Source organism: Dipteris shenzhenensis, chromosome 24 (assembly GCF_047967505.1).
Source record: "Dipteris shenzhenensis isolate YYH24624 ecotype China chromosome 24, Dip_SZ_1.0, whole genome shotgun sequence".
Lineage (NCBI taxonomy): Eukaryota > Viridiplantae > Streptophyta > Polypodiopsida > Gleicheniales > Dipteridaceae > Dipteris > Dipteris shenzhenensis.
Genome location: NC_141619.1, coordinates 31,994,650 through 32,015,541, shown reverse-complemented (window position 1 = coordinate 32,015,541; position 20,892 = coordinate 31,994,650). Strand labels below are relative to the sequence as shown.

General features: G+C 46.6%; 1 protein-coding gene across 4 annotated transcripts in view; it reads left to right on the top strand.

The window, feature by feature from the left end:
• Nucleotides 1-20,892, top strand: part of LOC147886493 (mannosyl-oligosaccharide glucosidase GCS1-like) — a 161,609-nt gene that overhangs the window by 57,531 nt on the left and 83,186 nt on the right. For all 4 annotated transcript variants that reach the window (XR_015543283.1, XR_015543284.1, XR_015543282.1 and 1 more), the window contains exon 11: nucleotides 17,437-17,558. Coding sequence is in view for 1 of the 4 variants with exons in the window: in XM_087395129.1 (XP_087251255.1) it covers nucleotides 17,437-17,558 (122 nt within the window). In the remaining 3 variants the exon portion in view is untranslated. The remainder of the gene's footprint in view (nucleotides 1-17,436; nucleotides 17,559-20,892) is intronic.

Here is a 20,892-nt window from a genome sequence, read left to right as displayed (position 1 = left end):
AAAGCATTTACCATCTTAATCCGACTTAAGGCATTGGCAACACTGTTCAAAGAACTTTTCTTATACCGAATCTCAAAATCAAAGTCTTGCATTAATTCTCCCCACCTAGCCTTCCTTCCCCTCAAATCATCCCCTTCACACACATATCTAATTGACTGATGATTAGTCAATACAACCTTTATGAGAAATCTTGTGTCCTAAGTAAATGATCTGTTTCATAAAGAAATCACATTACTAAGCTTAGCATACATCTTATTCTGTCTTAGTAAAATTAAGACGATCCTGAGATGACCAATATGGTCCTTAAAAGTTTTGTTGTAAACTAAGACATCATCCAAGAACACAACAACAAACTTGACCAAGTAATCTCGGAACAAGTCATTCCTTTCCATATGTTTCACATAAATACGAATCTGGTGGTAGCCAGTACATAAGTCAATCTAGTGAAATACTTCGCTCTAGCCAATTTGTCAATTAAGTCATCAGCACGAGGGAGAGGATACTTATTCTTAATTGCGACTTTGTTTAATCTTTTATAATCCACACACATTCTCCAAGAACCATCCTTCTTTTTCCTCAGAAGAATGGGAGCACCCTGGGGTGATTTGCTCGGGCGTATATACCCCAACTTCAAATATTCTTGAAGTTGCTGAGCTAACTTGTCCTCCTCTAACTGGCTCATCCTATAAGGTGATATACTTATAGGCTGAGCACCTTGGACTAAATCTATGTGATGATCCACTGCCCATTCTAGAGGTAACCCTTCCGGCAGTTGGTCAAGAAATACATCATTAAAACTGTTTAACAACTTCTTCAATTCAATATGTTCGACCACACTTAAATCATTGGTATCAAACATAGATACAACAAATGAAGAGGATGGAATCAAAACACATTGAAACACATCATCATAAGTTGTTTTTAATATATTTCGAACTTGAATCGCATTTACAAGAGGTCCCTCCGAGGGATGTATGTCATCACATTGTATAGTAAGACGGGTGTGGCCATGCAAAAGAGAAAGAGTATGCGATTTCCAACCAAATTGGACATCATGGGTTTTAAGCCATTCGATGCCCAATAACAAGTCTGCATGATCCAAATGCATAACATAGCACTCCAAAATATCCCGTCCAAATCAGCTGCTCCTCTCCCTGTGGGCTACTGCCCTCCCCCTCTCCCTCTCTCAGCCAGCCCCCTCTCCCTCTCCCTCACCCTCGCTGCCCCCCCCTCTTCCCCCCCTCGCTGCTCCGCCTCTCCCTCCCCTCTCGCCAGCCCCCTCTCCCTCCTCCCTCACCCTCCCTCTCTCCTTCCTCCTCCCTCCCCCCGCCCCCCCCCGCTGCCCCCTACCTCTCCCTCCCCGCTGCCCCCTGCCTCCCCCTCCCCGCCCTCCCTCTCCCCCACCCAACAGCCCCCCCGCCCCCCTCCTTCACCCCCGCCCCTCCCTCCCCCTCCCCGCTCTCCCTCTCTCCCACCCACCAGCCCCCCCGTCCCCTTCTCCTCCCCCGCCCCCTCCCCCGCCATCCCTCTCCCCCCCCCCCCCCCCCCCCGTTGCCCCCTACCTCCCCCTCCCCGCTGCCCCCTACCTTTCCCTCCCCGCCCTCCCTCTCCCCCCCCCGTTCCTCTCCCCCCCCCCCCCCCCCGGTTCCTCTCCCCCGCCCTCCCTTTCCCTCCCCGTCAGTCCCCTCCCTCCCTCCTAACCTCCCCTTATCCACCCCCCAAAAAAAAAAAAAGGGAAAAAAAAATCCTCTCCGACCACCCTCTCCCTCCCCGCCCCCTTTCTTCCTAGCTGAGCTCCTCTACGCCTCCCCCTTCAGCCTATCTCCGTCTCCCCCCCTTAGTCTTTCCTCTCCTTCCCTTCCCCTCTCTCCTACCCTCTCTTTCTCCTTCTTCCTGCACCCGTGTTCTAGGGCGTTCTGGGCAGTAGTTTCACGGACGGAGCTTTTTTCAGTGTTGGAATCGGCCTTTTCACATCGATTGGCGAATGGATCCCCATTCAGCCAATCTCCGTCCACTTCCACCGGCCGCGAGAACAGTCATTTTTTCAGAAGACTAGTTGAAGCAGCTCAAGAAAGATGTGGAATTAGAGGGGGCTCCACATCACTTTTCGCCCGCATCTTTGGGTCACACCCTTCCAGATCACAGGCTAGAGACTGGATGCTAGCGGCATTACCAGGAGATCTCGCCCCACACCTCAAGGATATTCGACTTCTGGGACATGGATTCTTCCAAGTGGTTTTCGACTCCCACGAGTCCACATCCCTTGTTCTCAAAGCTAATCCCCTGGCTTTGGGTTCGAGGAGGATCTTTCTTTTACCCTACACCTTGGGCTTTGATTCGGTTGAGGAGGACAGGCAGGTCACATCACTGTTCATTAGATTTCCTGGTCTTCCTCAGGTCTACCATCGACTGCTTGCCACTATCGGAGCCACATTCGGAGTGGTCACTGGGATCCCTCCCCTTCTTGGCATGCCTTCTTCCTCAGCAGAGGCAGTCAGTGCAGACGGGGTGCCTCGTGTTAGGGTCATTGTCTTTGACCCTAACATCTCAGATGACCACATCATGCTTCAACGTTTAGACAGCTCTCTCTTTCGACAGAGAGTCGAGATTTCAGGTAGACAGGACCAGTGCAGGATTTGCAGGACCCTTGGGCACTTTGCTAGAGATTGCCCAAGGAAGAGAAAAAGACCCAAGAGGTCTTCTGGTGCGGCTCCTTCACGTACTACCTCGACTGCACTTCCCTAGCACCCTGTACCATGCAATCCAGGACCACCAGGAGTAGCAGGGCACCCTGCTTCGCGCACCCCAGGACCACCAGGGGCAGCAGGGCGCCCAATGCCCACAGCACACCCAGTACCATGGTGGAGAGCTATCAGAGCGGCTCCCATACCTCAGGAGGAGACCTTTGATCCTGTTCAGACATACGTCTTCAGACTCTAGAGGTGGATGTTGCTGTAGCCCCAAACACTACAACTCCACACCAGGAGGGGCCTTCAGATGCACCAGCCTCAGTCACCTTGGTTTCTGACCACGAGGGGGCTACAGGTACTTCTTCCCCGCAGACTGTTCCTACCACAGTCAGGACAACTGAGAAAGTGCAGGCACAGATGAGGACTCGAGATTCCTCTTCAGCCCAGCCATAGGCCTCCTCAGCGCCCAGCTCCTTCTCCTCTATCTTCCACGAGTGCAGGTCTTCTTCGCACTCCTCAGGCAGACTTGCTTATCAGGAACTCTTTTTCGGCACTGGCAGATTCGGTTACTTTCATGGATGAGGAGGAGTTTGTGTCCTCCACCTTAGGGGTCCCGGTCATTGGGATTCCTTTTGATAGGGCCTCCCCTTCAGCAGGTGTGGGGATCCTTTGACCAGGGCCTAGGCGGAGTTCCACACCGTCGCCGTAGGCAGCTGATCCGGAATCAGCTTCATCCAGGTGTCACTGGAGGTGCTATTGATATCCTTTTTATCCAGCAACACAAGTTGGATGCCAGTGATTGCTCTAAGTCTTGCAAACTGCTTTCAGGACATACCTTCTGGTCGCCTACTATGGGCATAAGGGGAGGTACTTGCATTTCGGTCTCTCCTTCTATTCTCCCCTTGGTTGCTGGTCATGGTATTATCTCCTCCTCTAGAGCTCAATGGATCATTATTTTGATTGGAGGGCGTAAGATTGGTCTTCTCAATCTTTATGCTCCCAACAACAGAGGGGAGCGGATCTCCTTTTGGAAGGAGTTACTCTCTTGGGCCCCCATTGCAGATTCTTGGATCATTGGTGGCGACTTCAACATGGTCGAGTTGCCTTCAGACAAAAAGGGAGGCAGACAAGGTGGAATTCATGTTGGGGTAAAGGCACATTGCCACCCCTTTATTAAAGATATGACACCTATGACTGTCTTAAGACAGTCATAGGGGGAAAAACCTAATCCTAATAAAACCTATGAGTTTGTGGTGTGGCTCATCACTTCACACCCGCATCTTTAGTGTCACTCCTCTCTCTCACTCTCTCTCGGTTGTTCTTCTCCCTCTTCTCTTTCCACCTTCAACTGGTATCAGAGCCGGGTTCACTCCCTCCCTACCCCTGCCTACCCCTCTCTCTACCCTTCCCCCTCCCCTCGGGCTTCGTGCCCTCAGCATTGTGCAGGCAGCGCGGGCCAGCGGGACAGCAAGGGCAGCAGCCAGGGCGTAGCGCGGGCAGCTGCAGCGGCAGCGCAGCGCGGGCAGGAGCGTAGGGCGCATCGCGGGCTGCAGCAGGGCGGCGCCGAGCAGCGCCAGCAGCTGCACAGTAGCAGCTAGCTGTTGCTAGCTGCTACAGCCTCCGGGCTTCGTACAAGGCGGCGCGCAGGCGCGCGCGTGTAACGACCGTCCGTACAGCCGTACGGACTCCGTACAGGCGTCCGTACTGTACGGACGCCGCCGTACGTACAGGGAGCAGCGTCAGGAACTTCTTCGACAGGGAGCTGCATCAGGGAAGAGCATTTCGGAAATTTTTTTTTCTTTCTCTCTCTGTTCTGGGATTTCGTACCCTGCACAAGTACACAGGTACAGCAGGTACAGTGTTGCCAGTACACAGGTACAGCAAGTACATCATTTTTCTTTGGGAAAAGAAGGCAAAGAGAGAGCATTCCTGGCTGTTCAGTCCTTCAAACTGTGTTTTTTTTTTGAGGTACAGCAAGTACACTCTTGTCCCTCGTGCTTGAGGTGACTAGTACCACAGTGTGTGGTGGTTGCACAGTTATCTTGTTTCGGGAAGGTAATGCCTTGATTTTGCAGAGGATTTTTATGCTTTTGCTGAGTGCAAATCTCAGTTTTTGGGTGACATTTTCAAAGGGCTTTTGCCTGGAAGCTTATGCAGTGTATGCCTTGAGGCAGTGTGGAGCCAGGGAGCCCACATTGGTCTTGTTTCCGCAGTGTATTCAGTGACATTTCTACAGGTCACATTTTGTGTACGACACCTTGGAAAATCTCAGTTGAGCCACGTTTGGCCAGGGCGCATCGAGTTTACTCGGTCCCTAACTGTCCATCGTTGACAGTGCTCAAAAGATTTTCTCTTCAGTGTTTGTACGTTGGGATCTGTGTTGTTATTGTGTACACAGGGCTGTTTATGCATTGCATTGTCAGGTGAAAGTGCCAGGAGAGCGCTGTATTTTCTTTGCTACCTCAATGTTGAGGTGTTTTTTTTTTCACTTGGTACAGGTGTTAAATCAAGGGGCTTTTGCCCAGATTTTGCTTGAGAGCACTTGGGTTATCGTCAGAGATCTTCAGATGTCTTTTATCCCCTTGGCAGAAGGGTGATTGCTTGGGATTTATCCCATTTTCTGTTGCAGGTTTGTGACAGGCTGAAGTGTCTGGAGCCTCTTTTTCAGTGAACAAAACAGTGTATGCCAAGTGGTTTATGCATATTAAATCAGTGCAATACCTCATCTGAGGTGGGAGAAGTGATCAGGACAGCAGTGTTTTGTGCTTTGTTAGCTGATGATGCACTGTTAAAGCACTTGTGGAACAGCTGCAGCATTCTGAAATTACTGTTTTATGCCTATTTGAGCACGGTACAGTGTGTCAATTTTTTCTGTTTTGCTGCAGATTTTTTGACAGTAAAAACAGCACTATTGTGAGTGCTCCTGGCTCTTGATAGAGCAGGTTTTTTCTGAGAAATCAGAATTTTATTTAGTCTTTTTTTTGACTTACAGGGAGTCAGGTACTTTCCTTATCTGATATGGCATCAGGGGGAAGTGAATCATCAATTCTGAACATAAAGAAATTGGAAGGGGCACACAATTATGCATTATGGGCAGAACAGTGTTTGAATGTACTTCTGCTTAAGAAGATTTCTAAGCCCATAAGGGTGAAGGGTGTCAAGCCATCTGACATGGCAGATGACGAATGGGAGGAGCTTGATTTGTCCGCAAGGGCAGCTATCATGCTTACTATTTCTGATACTCTTGTGTTCAATGTTCAGGCTGAAAAGACCTCTTATGGCCTATGGCAGAGGCTAGCAGAGTTGTATGCCCAAAAGAGTTCAGCCAGTAAGGTTTATTGGTTGAAGAAGCTGGTTGATCTTCGCATGAAGGAAGGTACAACTATGACCTCACACTTGAGTGAGTTCAATGCCATCTTTACACAGCTGATTGCACAGGGGTTGAACCTTGATGAGGAGTTCAAGGCTACTTTCTTGTTGTGTACCCTCCCTGAGAGTTGGGACACATTCAAGACCACCCTGTCAAATTCAAATGTCATTCTTATGTATGCTGATGTGGAGAGCTCTCTCCTTATGGAGGAGATGAGCAGGAAGAACAATATGGGCAGCAAGTCTTCCAATGCTTTGCAGGTACAGGAAAGAGGCAGGACTCAGCAGAAGGGGAGATCTGCTAGTAAGTCCAAATCCCGCAGTCAGTCCCGTGGCAAAAAGGATATTGAATGCTTTTATTGTGGCAAGAAGGGACATGTGAAGTCTAAGTGCTTCAAGTTTATACGGGATCAGAAAGCCAAGAAGGCTGAGGCAAAAGATGCAGGCAGTGGAAGCAAAGGCAAAGGCAAGGCCAAGGCAGATGACTTGGATGCAGTGAATGTTGCAGCAGAGGACAGTGACAGTGACAGACATGATGTTTTATGCTCTTCTGCTGTAATTGCACATACTTTGGTTATTGATGGCCATGACATGCACACCTGGCTCTTGGATTCAGGTGCTTCTTTTCATGTTACTCCTCATAGGGAGTGGTTTACTTCCTACACAGGTACTCATGGAGTTGTTCATCTTGGGAACAACTATGCATGTCAGATTGCAGGGATTGGCAGTATACAGGTAGTATTCCCTGATGGACGCATATTTATGCTTGATGGTGTTCGTCATGTGCCGCAAATCAAGAAAAATCTGATTAGCACTGGCTTGTTGGATGACAGTGGTTACCACACCACATTTGGGGATTCCAAATGGGTGATTACTGATGGCCAGGTTGTAGTGGCTGAGGGTTTTAAGAGTGATACCTTGTACCCTCTTTATGTTTCCAGTGTAGGTAATCATGTTGTTGCCATAACCGAGCTGCCAAAGATTTCATTGTGGCATAGCCGGTTGGGACATATGTCCGTTAAAGGAATGCAAGAACTGTCACGTTTGGGTTATCTGCCGTCTCTTTCATTTTCAGATTTGCCTACTTGTGATCATTGCATATTTGGCAAGCTTTCTATGACTCCTCATAACCGAGCTGCCAAAGATTTCATTGTGGCATAGCCGGTTGGGACATATGTCCGTTAAAGGAATGCAAGAACTGTCACGTTTGGGTTATCTGCCGTCTCTTTCATTTTCAGATTTGCCTACTTGTGATCATTGCATATTTGGCAAGCTTTCTATGACTCCTCATAAGAGGAGAACTCCCCAAAATAGAGCACCGCTTGATCTAGTGCACACTGATTTGTGTGAAATGCCACAGTTATCACTAGGGGGTGCAAAGTATTTCATTACTTTTATTGATGATGCCACACGCAAAGTGTGGGTCTATTTCTTGAAGCATAAAAGCGATGCCTTAGATGCTTTCAAGAAGTTTGTCGCTCAGGTTGAAAATCGGACAGGTCGTAGGCTGAAATGCCTCAGATCCGATAATGGGGGTGAGTACGTGTCACATGCTTTTGTGCAGTTTTGTGAAGCTAAGGGCATTAAACAGGAACTCACAGCCCCTCATAATGCATCTCAAAATGGTGTAAGTGAGCGGATGAATCGAACTATTCAGGAGAAAGTTCGATGTATGTTGTCTTATGCTGCATTGCCCCATGGCTTTTGGGCAGAAGCCGTGCAAACAGCAGTTCACATTATTAACAGGTCGCCAAACAAGGCTTTGGAGTTGAAAGTGCCAGAGGAGGTGTGGTCTGGCAAGCCACCCTCATATAAGCACTTACGTGTGTTTGGCTGCGAGTGCTTTGCTCATGTACGCAAAGAACTGCGCACCAAACTGGAGCCAAAGTCTTTCAGATGCATCTTTATGGGTTATGGTGACGAAGGTGAAATGGGGTACAGGTTATGGGATCCCGTTAAACGGAAGATTATACGCAGCAATGATGTCATCTTTAAAGAGGATAGTGTACACAAAGAACCCGTGCAACCTGTGGAATACAGGAGGGTTATTTATGATGATGTCGGACAGCAAAGAATGCCCATTAATATGCAGCAGCAGGCTGCTGCAGATAACCCTGTTCAAGAGGGTATACAGGCTGAAAATCAGCCAGATAATTTTGCCAATGATGCACCACTGGATATGCCAGCAAATGGGGCTGTAGAACAGCCAGATATGGTGGTACAGCCACCCGTCATGCATGACGAACAGGCTAGACAGCAGCCTAATCCGGAACATTTTGTTAGGAGGAGCACCCGTGTACAACGGCCTCCTGACAGGTTTGTTCCAGGAGCCAATAATGTGGCTGATTTTATTATGCTGACAGATTGTGGTGAGCCTTCCAGCTTCAAGGAAGCTATGGGAAGAACAGAGAAAAAGAAGTGGGAGAAAGCCATGCAGTCAGAAATGGACTCCCTACTTCAAAATGATACATGGGACTTGGTGCAGCTACCTGCAGGCAGAAAAGTTTTGCCATGCAAGTGGGTTTACAAAGTCAAAGTGGATTCAAATGCTTTACCGAGGTATAAGGCCAGATTGCTTGCCAAGGGATTTAAGCAGGAGAAGGGCATTGACTTTGATGAGATTTTTTCCCCTGTAGTCAAGATGACTACTTTGAGAGCAGTGTTAGCTCTTGTTGCTCATGAGGACATGGATTTATGTCAGATGGATGTGAAGACTGCTTTTCTTCACGGAGATCTCCATGATGAGATCTATATGAGTCAGCCAGAGGGATATGCTGTTAAAGGGAAAGAGCAGCTTGTGTGTAAGCTCAAGAGGAGCTTGTATAGACTCAAGCAGGCGCCAAGAGAATGGTACAAGAAGTTTGATGCCTTCATGCAGTCCCAAGGGTATCATAGGTGTGAGACCGATCATTGCTTGTACACCAAACGGGCAAAGGATGGCAGTTTGATGCTACTCATTCTATATGTGGATGACATGCTGATTGCCAGTAAATCTCAGCAGGAGATTAGTGCTTTGAAGAAACAACTGCATAAGTCTTTTGACATGAAAGACTTGGGTGATGCAAACCATATTCTTGGCATGCGGATTACTCGTGACAGGTCCAAGGGACTTTTGTTTCTGTCACAGAAGGAGTACATTGACAAAGTACTACAGAGGTTTAAAATGGAGGGGGGGAAGTCTATTAGTACCCCGTTGCCTCCACATTTAAAACTCAGCAGTAAGGACAGCCCCAGATCAGATGATGATAAGGCTAAAATGGCCAAGGTTCCGTATGCATCTGCAGTTGGTTCTTTGATGTATGCCATGGTTGCCACTCGTCCGGATATTGCTTTTGCGGTGGGAGTCATCAGCAGGTATATGGCAAATCCAGGCAAGCGGCATTGGGAAGCAGTGAAAGGTGTCTTGAGGTATCTCAAGGGTACCAAAGACTTGTGCATATGCTATGGTAGGCAGGATGCATTGGTGCATGGTTTTACAGATTCAGACTATGCAGGGAATGCAGATAACCGGAAATCTACTACCGGTTATATTTTCACATTTGCAGGAGGTGCTATATCATGGGTGTCTCGGTTGCAGAAATGCGTTGCACTGTCAACTACTGAAGCTGAATATGTTGCAGCCACTGAGGCTTGCAAGGAAGCAATATGGCTTACTCGGCTGGTGGGAGATTTGGGCATTACAGGAGATATGCCAGTCTTGCATTGTGATAGTCAGAGTGCTATCATGTTAGCAAAGAATCCGGTCTTTCATCAAAAGACCAAGCACATAGATGTGAAATATCATTTCATCAGGGAGGTACTGGAAGACAAGCGACTTGAGCTTGTGAAAGTGCATACTGATGATAATCCTGCAGATTTGCTCACTAAGAGCTTGCCTACAGAGCGGTTTGCACATTGCCGCCACATCATGGGATTAGGATGAGACCACTCTTATTTTATGGTCTTGTATACAATAACTGTATATTGCTGTAATTTTTATTCTTTTCTCCCCTTTAGGCATATTGGCCTTTAGGTGGGAGGTTGTTGGGGTAAAGGCACATTGCCACCCCTTTATTAAAGATATGACACCTATGACTGTCTTAAGACAGTCATAGGGGGAAAAACCTAATCCTAATAAAACCTATGAGTTTGTGGTGTGGCTCATCACTTCACACCCGCATCTTTAGTGTCACTCCTCTCTCTCACTCTCTCCCGGTTGTTCTTCTCTCTCTTCTCTTTCCACCTTCAATTCATTCTTTGGAGAGGGCAGCCTGGGATGCCTTTCTCTTTCAGTATAGTGGTAGGGACACTTGGTTGGATGATGTCTTTCATGTTATGCCACAGTCACTCCTGTACTCTTGGTCGAACAGGAGAATACACATGCCCATCCATGCACGTATTGATAGATTTTATGTAGAGGATTGGGCACTTAACAGAGGAGGATCTGTATGCATTTCTACTGGGGTTTCCACCTCAGATCATTCTCTAGTGGTGTTGCAGATTCTTGAGTCTCATCGGAGAGGACGCTCTTCCAGTGTCAGGATTCCGGATGCTTTTTATGCAGAGGAGAGCCTCACGGAGGATATTTGACAGATTTGGGTTTCTCACATACAGGGTGGAGCTGTCCGTCCATCTCAGATAGCTGCAGCCTTATCCGGAATTAGTGACTATTATCATACAGTTGCTGATTCCAACAGACATGAGATTCTCAGACGTGAGATTGGTATACGCCAGCAGTTAGTGTCCCTTCAGAGGAAAGAGCAGAAGAGGCCCACAGATGTTTGGATTCAGGAGCGCCTTGCTGCAGCAAGGGCTCATATGCAGACATTGTTGGATTAGAGAGCAGAATATGCCTTTCATGCTCGGGAATCCTTTTGGATTCAGATGGGTGGCAGGGTCAACAAACACTTTTTCTCTACCCATGGGCCCAGACATAGTAGAGATGTGTCTCGCAGCTTGTTGACTTAGACGGGGTGTTACAATCAGATCTTGGTGTTGTCATGCGTGTAGCTTCAGATTTGTTTGCATCCCTTCTTACTGTAGATCCGGGCACACAGGCTATAGATGATGCTAGAGAGGTTATTTGGCAGTGTACTCTGCAAGGTCGTTGTGACAGGACTTATGCTAGGGCAAGAGCCTTGGAAGGATTTCTTTATCAGATGCATATAGTGTCGCATGCCCACTTCAGGAGAGGATTGGACACACAGTACCAGATGGGTTTTCACCACAACCCACCTTAGATCTCCCTCTTCTCCTCTTATGGTTGCTATCCTGAAAGCATGGGCGAGCTTCAGGAGTACTCTTCATATGATTCCCCCATCCACCTGTGAAGAGATTGAAAGGCAGCCTATCATGTGGAATGACAGGATTTTGGATGAGCATGGCAGACCACTTAGAGCTTCTCCTTACATGCGGTGGCCAAGATGGGAGAGCCCTGCATCTACTGTGGGAGCATGGAAAGCCTTCAAGAAGCTTCCTACAGACCGACAGGCCCAGATGGTTCTTAATCTCAGAGGGAGTGCAGGGAGAGTCTGACAGATTGATGCAGCCTTGCCCTTGGATTGGGTGGACACAGATGACATGCCTATTACTTGCTCCACCTGGATGGGGGCATTTTCCAGACTGGGAGTTCCTTTACAGGTGATTGCTTTTCATGACACACATGAGGATGCCTTAGTCTTTGATGTTTCTTCGGGGGGAAGGCTGTCCAGATCCACAGACGATATCTTGTTGGAGGTACCGTTTCAGCCAGTCAGGATAGTGGGCTTCATGGAGCATGGCTCTCTTTCACAGTGGGAATGGAATGGATAGATGAAGGGCACTGAGAGAAGGGCATCCCCTTCTTTCGTTACACGGTTAGTAATGCCAGAATATTCCAGCTCAGCTGTAGGGGTTGGAGGCCTACCAGAGCTCATCATTGGGAGAACTTTCAGATTTCGGCTGACTTGCAGAAATTTTTTTGGCAGAGGCTCTGGAAATCCCACTGGAATAGAAAAATCACTCTCTTCTTTTGGCTTTCTATTCATGGTGGGATAGTGGTAAACCAATGGAGATCCAGCTTCGGAGCTGACCCTGCCTTTCTGCTTTGGAGACAATACAACACTGCCTTTGGGATTGCAGACAGGCGAGAATCATATGGAAGGGGATTGCAAGACTTTTTAGCACTTTTATTTGTCTATCTTTCTATATGACCTGGGGATTAGTGGCTTGGCTTACTCTTTCAGGGCCCCAGGTCTTTTTTGAGAGACTTGACTCCTCTTCGGCTCTTCACATCCGACGACACCGTGTGGAGTCGTGCTCTCTAGAGGATGTTCCGGCCACTCTCTTCAGGACTGCTCATTCCTCGGTTGACTCTCCATGGGAGGTCTTAGCTAGCATTGCAGCATGGCACATTTGGAGAGCCAGAGGCACTGGGACTTTGGAGGGTTCTTAGGTTCTCACCCTTCTCAGATCTTGGCCAGTACTTAGACAGATACGGTACACACTCTGATGGCCATTTGGGCAACCATGCAGGGATCATCTCGAGTAGCCTCCTTCAGGATAGTTACTTTTCTCAGAGATTGGAGAGACTCTCCCTTCTTTGCTGAGACTTCTACAGGGTTGAGTTAGTATTTTCAGCCTCAGCCTTGGTTTCTTTCTACCTCATTCCTCTGAGGTGTTTTTCATTACATGCTTAGCATGTTGTATTTCTGCATAGAGCTTGCTCTAGTGAGTTTCTTTCTTACTTGATAGAAGTCTCTTTTTTGCCAAAAAATAAAAAAATAAAAATCCTCGTAGGCTTGAATCTTGTTTGAAAGTCGATCCACCTTGCAATCTCAAAACTGCTTCCCAACTGGAAGCTACACCTCATAGGTGTGATCACTGGGTGTCGTAGTCAACTATAATTTCTGCACAAGTTTGTGGTTAACAAACTTGTGAGAACTACCTTGGTCAAAGAGGATACGAATCCATGTCCCTTTGATCTCTCCATAAGTTCGGTAGAGATCATGATGGCCAAACAATGAATTATTAAAAGAACAATCACAAGAATGAGGGCGTGTGAGGACATTAACAAAAATACCTGTCAAAGTAGTTTGAGCGGCTGTCTTTGACTTTGGAGGTTGTCTTGATTTGAGCTTTGGTCGCGGTCCCTGTGAGGTTTTTGGCTTCTTTGGGCAGTCAGCCCAAGTGTGCCCACGCTCCTCACAAATAAAACATTGCCCTTCCTTCCGAAGATGAAGGGATTGAAGCAAGCGCTCCTTGCTGCCTTTAGTCGGTTTCTGCTTTTCTTGAGAAGGAACATTCGAAGATTTCACTTCTTCTATGCTAGAAGCTGAATAAAAGAACTTTCTTTTGTTCTTTCCCTGCGTCTCGGGTGCAGCAGACTTCTTGGTGGAGGCAATGGTATCATCATATATGCGTGCAAAACGAATGGCCTCCTTCAGGATAGAGCTTTATTATTCTTTTCTTGCAACCTGTATGAATCATGTATTCTTTTCTTGCAACCTGTATGAATCAGGTAATCCATCTACAAAGAAACCCAACAGGGTAGGATCCATCTTTGTAGCCTGAGTCTGTAGGTTCCGATTTTTTTGTAGGTATGTCTCGAAAGTCAGATTTTACTTGGTCATATCGAGAGCTTTGAACTTGGCCATGATGTCATAGTCAACTTCCTTCTTGAGAAATTCAGCTCTAAAAGCTTCCTCAAATTCTGCGCAAGTGGATGGCTGAGGCTTCAATTCCTTCCACCCGAGAAGACCCTTTCGTGCTAGGCATCCAACTGCTGACTGAATTCTTTTGTCTTGAGAATAGGGATGAAAGTTGAAGTGTACTTGCCATTTATGAAGCCAAGTATCAATGACTTCCTTCTTGTGATCCTTTTGTTCCCCAAAGAACTGAGCTGGAGTTATGTTTGGTTCAAGAACCGAAGCCATTGCATCCATGTGAGTCAAAGCTTGAGTATGCATGGTAGTGATCTGCTGAAACAACTGCTCATGTTTCGAATCCAATACCTCAAATTTTGCGTCCAAACCTGTTAAGAATTGGTTAAAAGCCTCCTTGGTATCTAGATCTTCATAAAGATCATAGTTATCCATGTCGACTTCCCTTTCAGACATTTGGGAAGGCTGGCTTGAGTTGGCTATATGTTGATCTGCCTGAGGGAGATTGTTTGCATCGGCCATGGGAGAATACAGCAAGACGAATACCTAGAAGGAGATCGGAGGCTGTAAACGGCAAAGACCTGCCAGAAATTGTGATTGGAGAGAGAAATGGACAGTGCACAAGCGGATCAAAATGTGGAACAGCAAGGCGGCTAGGAGAACCAGATGGCAGCTGCCCCTATCTGCGAATTTGCAGAATGAACTACTGGTGGGGTGAATCGTGAAGCCAAACAGCCAGTGGGCTGTCTCAAAACAAAGAGGCGAGAGCACCAACAACAAAGCAAGGAACTGGTCGAGCAGCTAAACGGCTGTGAGCCAGAGGAGGGAGATGGAGACTAGGTGGCATCTCAGTGGCAGGAAGCACGGAGGGCAAGAAGAACAACAAGCTGAATAAATGAGCCAGTTGGCGCTAACGAATCGTGGGCTGCATGCCTCGAAACTAGAGAGCGCCTTTCATGAGCTTTTAGCCAAAAATGGTGCCATAGCTTTTGAAAAAGCAAGGCCATCCAATTTTGGATGCTTGCCTTGGGGGTTACTCTGACAAAAAGCAAGGTTGCTTTTCGCCATCTCTCCTCAATCTGATGGAGATCTCCTCTCTCTTAGGGTAGGCGCCTACATCCTAGAGCACCTCTGGGCCTTCCCATCAGAAAACTCAACCCTGAGCCTCTTCTCCCAACCGAATCGCATCTCCAACCCTAAAATTCTTCCAGACACCCTCTGAAATCAATTGCCAAACTTCCCTCAATCTTGCCCCTTCCTCTTCAACGAAACTGACTACCTCCCTTCCTATCAGGTACCAATCCTCGAATCCTAGCCAGGACTCGTCCTCCCACACACAGATAACACACCATCCCTACCTAACTGACGAAATTTAGTAGTTCCTAGCCAAAAGCAGTGCAAAAACGAAATTTGCACACACGTGGAAGAACCAAGCAAAATCGCCATCACCTACAGCAAACTTGCCCTCCAGCAGTGGGCTCTGATACCCAACTGACATGACCACAATCACTTCTAGAAATCCTGACCTGCACACAAGCACAAACAACCGATCATAGAACCACAAAGAGAGGCGCAAGCATGCTCAACATCCAACCATGATGCTCATGGGTCCATGACGCGTAGAATCTGAGCACCCCCGGAGCCAACAGGATGGGCTGCTGGCACAAACATCTACATCTATCCAGTCCACAACCATCTTGGCATCCCGTAGCACGAGGAGGCGCCCATAGGGCCTCAGGACTGCACTGGGAATCCGGGCTACGCTACAAAGTAGGTGCCCATCCGCAGACCAGCAAGGAAAAGCCAAGCTTGCTCTGACTTGCATCACTGGAAACTGGACCCATCGGCTCCTTATACAGGATCGAGTCTAGTGCTGCTAAAAATAGCAGGAACCCTAACTCGACCATTGCCCTTGCAACAGAGAGAATCGCCCACCTAGCCCCTACCCTCCCTAGGGTATCAAAGCTAGTCCTGTGTGCCTAAGCACACGTCAGATACGATCCATGCAGATGATAGAATGGATGCATATCCGCACAAAGATGTCACTTGCCCCCTTTCTTTGGTGTAATTACTACAGTTGACACCCATTTTGAATTCTCTACATGAAAGATAAAGCTTACAACAATATCTAAGAGATTATTTATCTCCTACTTTAGCTCTTCTTCTTGAATCACCCCCAAGCTTTAGAGTCTTTGAACCATTGGTTTAGCATCCGGATTTGACTTGATTTGATGTTGCACCATTGCCACATTGCGCGTCTGCCAGTAGGCAGTGGCAAAAGCCAAGGAAACCTCTAATTGTGGATTTAGCATTTTGAGTTTGCTGGCCTCCTCTCAGATCTTTTATCGGCATGGTCCTCTTCTTGAGGTGTCGTAGCTGTATCCAGAGTCGAGCCAAACAGTCCTTCAGTTAAAGTTTCTGACTGCCGGAGGTGGACTCCTCTGAGGCAAAATCAACTCCGATGAAGATGTATCTTCAGATTCTCCATTCTTTAAAACCTCTCTTTGCCCATCCCTCAAATTATACTTCACTTCACCATCCTGCAAAATCAAGTGGCACACTTTTTTATCGCTCTCGCTTGATGCAGCGATGGCCTTTCCAAAATAATCAGGTATGCATTCTTGTTTGGCTTAGTCGGGAGCACATGAAAAGTACACAAGGTTGCAACATCACATGCATCTATTCTGACTGCACTGATTGAACCAGAGGACTTTGCCTTGGAGATGTCTGCCAATTTTATCTTGTACATAGAAGGTGCATCACTTTTCAGACCCGCTTCATGCATAGTCTGCTCACTATTGACATTGATTGCAGCCCTCCATCAACATATACATTCTTGACAGGCATGCCATTGATATGTAGCGATCGGCCAAGATGACTCCTCCGTGACCGTGACTTAGGTAGTGAATTTCTCTTAGGGTCGTGGTGCCATGGAATATAAAGTTGTGGTATCAGACAATGCATATAATATTATCTTAAAATTTATACTTAATTTCATAATTAGGCAACGTTTTGGTGGGCGAATCTCCAAATTGTTTTAAAAACCAATTTTTGTTTTGAACTGAAACTGTTTAGGGTAACATTGGTGATATTTGGTGGGATAGAGAATCAACAGATGTAATTGACCAAGGGTGTGCCCTTATTCGTATTTTGCAAAGCAACCCCTATCGTTATATGGAACAGCATGCCAAGATGGCATAACGAGAGAACACACATGTGTGCATGCAGACACTCTCATTCTCATTCTCACTCTCCCTCACTCACGTGTCTATGTGTAAATATGTGAAGCTCTCACTTTTAGTCATGGATGCACATTGTGTTTTTATATGCGTCTGCGTGTGTATGTGTGTAAGAAAGTAAATGAACATGGAGCTCTGTTTTAAGAGCGCACGGGTGTGTGTGCCAAGTATTTGCCTATGTGTTGTCCTGCAATATTTTCCTGCACTATAGGAAAATTTCCTAATGTATTATTTTTATGTAATCATCTTCACAGTTCGAATGCAATCTTTTGAGATAGTGTTTTGGCATGCTCAAATGATTTTGATTTTTCCTTTTCGCCGTTGTGTGAATCTCAACGAACTTTCCATTGTATGACCTTTTGTACAGTTATCTTTCAATATTCGATTTAATTTCCTAAGATGGTGTTTTGGTCTGCTCAAGAGGATTGCGTTTTTGACTCTTACGTGATTCGTCTATTACTCTTTAAGGCCACTAAATTATCATTTGAGTAATGCTTTTCTTGGTTGTGAAACATGTAGGTTGAAGACAATACACAGTACTGGCTCTACTGGCCTGCAGTTTTGTATACTGCAGTTCCAAGTCGTTTTACCTTTCCTCGTGGCTTTCTTTGGGACGAAGGATTTCATCAACTACTGATACGGTCTGGAACTACTTCATGCTTTTGTGAGAATGAACAATTTGTACAGGTTCCAAGCTATTGCACATCCTATGCTCTGCTAACAATGTATATGCATGGGATGCACTGATTCTAACCTTAAGAGGAACCCAATGAACCCGAAGATGCAAAAAGGATGCTGCAACAAGCTTAAGAGTATTAAGGCTTGGTTTTCAAAGGGTATGGAAATTCCAGACATGGCAATCTTACAGTGGATCTCTGAAACCTGATACAGCAACACATCTTATCTGCTACCTCCAAGCATTGCAGTGCTAATTTAATCACAATTGCAGGAATCAACAATTGGAGGAATCAACAAATGACTATCTTGTTGGATATGGACTGCTTAAATTCATGCATTTCCAGCCTGCCCCATGGATGAATGATTGGCTAATTGGCTGAGTCTTATGGGCCACAACACCTTTTTTTAGTAGTCAGACCAGCCTGCCATTTTCTGAGATCTAGGCTGTCAGCCTAGCAGGTCAACCTGTTAACTGTAGCTGACTGCTGGGAACTGATGGAACTCCTTCATTTAACTGATTCATCATACTTGGTTGGCCAGACGTGCTGGTGAGTCTCTTAATCCTAGTTCAGCTCGTAGTTTATAGATTGTGAATCCTAGATCAACCCTTTATTTATAGGTATGCCGTGGCAATCATTCATATTCTGTACTCTCCTTGATTGATGGCTGTTGTGGCAATGTGCACAGAGCCTCACTTCTTGGTAAAATTATGTGGCTGGTGTTAGGAAATGGAGTCAATTTGAGTGACTTTTAGTGTGTTCTAGAGTAGTACTATACTACTTTATATCCTAGAGTGCCATGTGTCACTATGGAACTTATCCCATATACATTTGACACTTAGAGTGTGTGTGCCTATCCTATAAAGGCATTGTACTTTCATTGTCATTTTCATCAAGCCTCATGCCTTTCTTGATCATGTAAGTACTTTGCTTAGTTATATATTTCTTTCTCGCATTATTTCATTTTCAATATGCTTTCCTAGTCTTGCTTTTCCTTTCCATTCCATTCCAATGTCCTAATCTTGCATCTTCATATGGTATCAGAGCTAGACTATCTTTCAAGAGGTTGAGGACATTGAAGCCTCTCTCCCTCATTCCCCTTGGACGAATGGCTTCTCCAATTCCATCTAGAGCTCTCTTCTCCACGCCATGATCTGCCACCTCTCTTCTCCTTCCTTCAGCTATATCTTTCTGTGACCTGCGGACGATGTGACGCTTCTATCCGAATCTAGAAGCAGAATCATGGCTTTGTGTCTTCAGCAAAGTTGTAGAGGACCTTGAGTACTACAAATTTTGTTTTTACATCATTGCAATCTGAGTTTTCTGTGAAAAGTTACAGCCCTTGCAAGAAGTGACGAAATTTGTTTCTGCGTGCGAATTTTGTTCTGGAGCTCAATGATTTGACAGCCCAAGCATGATGCAGCCAGCTCAACGTGGAGCTGTCCATCCTCTTTATCGTTGACCTCTGCTCCAGCCCACCATTTGCTCCTTTTGCCTGACATTCTCTTGGAGTTGCTGCCCGCAAGTTGGTGCCCGTATTCTGCCTGCCTGTTACGCTCTAGCCGAGGTAACATGACCTCGGAAGAATCAGTCGACATTTCCCTTAAAGGATCTATAATTGTAATATATTCGTTTTGCGCTTCATGTAAATGATCGAGAGGGAATTAATGTCAAGGTCCTAGGTGAGGGTTGATAGCACCAGACTAGGTGGATCTAAGGCTAAGGGCCTAATGCAAGAAATGTGCCTAGGGGCAAAGGAATTAAAGCATCCCAGGAGAGGGGTGGAATGTTGCATTAGGAAGGCCCTATATGGATGACATGCGGCATCTAGATTCATCTAGGGAGATGGGGCTTGTTGAAGTTAGTGAGAGAAGGAGATGGTGTTTACGTATGTTTTGTTTTTCGAATTCTCTGATGAGTTCTCACGCTTCAGCAGGATTTGGCTGGGTGGAATAACTCGGTGCTTCTCCCGTGATCTTTAGTAGGAATTAGAGTAGTTGTTTTACAATTGGTATCAGAGCCTGTGGAGAGATCGAGGGATACGTGGATTGTAACGACGAACAACAGGGACTATGGACAGCACAAGCGATTCGTGAGCGCAGGTTGACACGAAAGGGGTGTCGAAGGACCAGAGCGTAGGTGGGACGGATTGCTGTGCGTGACGCCCAATGGAGACACAGACAAAGGGATCGTGACCTTCACGTGACAGACGATGTGGCTGTTCGGTGATCATCCCGCACGGGTTAGTAGAAGATGGCGGGGTGTTAGGTGACTGGTCGTGATAGAGGAGCGCAGGCACGTGATACGTGATTGGGCGACGCGCGGGATTTGAGGAGGTTGGTGAAGATAGACGATAGGTTGACGAATAACCTATCTGTCTCGTCCATGGTCACGCATATAGTTCGTGGGCTATGACAAATCCCAAACAGATTGCTACGTTTTCACAGAAGTAGTTTATGACATTTGCGGGACTTCTCTGGCCACCAGTTCGTTCATCTACTGTAGTTGCAATTAGAGAGCAGGTCGTACGTGGAGGCTGCAGGCTTCGAGATATCTAGCTGCTTGGTTGGCTGGCTTGTGACAGTGACCTGATTCCCTCAGACAGATTTCGATCAGAGCGCAGGCTTCGGAGATTCGAGTTTGTGGAGCTGAGGCAGGAGCGAACAAAATCAGGGAGCATTTTATCTATTTTCCCATTTGGTCTTCGTTATTCCTGTTTTGTCAGAAGCAGTTAGGCTTTTGTGGTTGTGGCAGAGATTGAGATTATGCCTGTGTGCTTCAGTCAGAGTTAGTTTGCAGGAATTCCCTAGTACACTGAATTGTGTCAGCTGGTAAATACAGTTTGCTAGTGGTGGTTTAAAAAAAAAAAGAAAAGAAAAAAAAAAGCCCCAAAATCAAAACAAAACACCCATTGAACAGAATGGAAGCAGAAGAAGGAGCTTCCAGGAGGGACCCTGGTGAATCAGGAGTCCGGCCGACCCAGCAGGTGTCGCGCCCAGTAGCTCACACTTTATCTGGCAGGATTGCATTGCTGGAGGATGCCTTGCAACAGTTGTTAGCGTAGCAATTACAGGCCAATGCAGGGCAGTCCGAACTTAGGAGAGCGATCCAGAGTATGTCTGCCAGACCTTCTCGAGAGGAGAAGGGAAAGGCTCCAATGGAACCGGAGTCTAGTGTCCATACGGTCGAGCCTAGGAAGGCTAAAGTGCCAAATATTGCCAATTACAGACCGGAAAAGTATTCTGGTCGGATGAACGACCATAGCTCCGATGTCATTGAGACCTGGTTACACAAATGG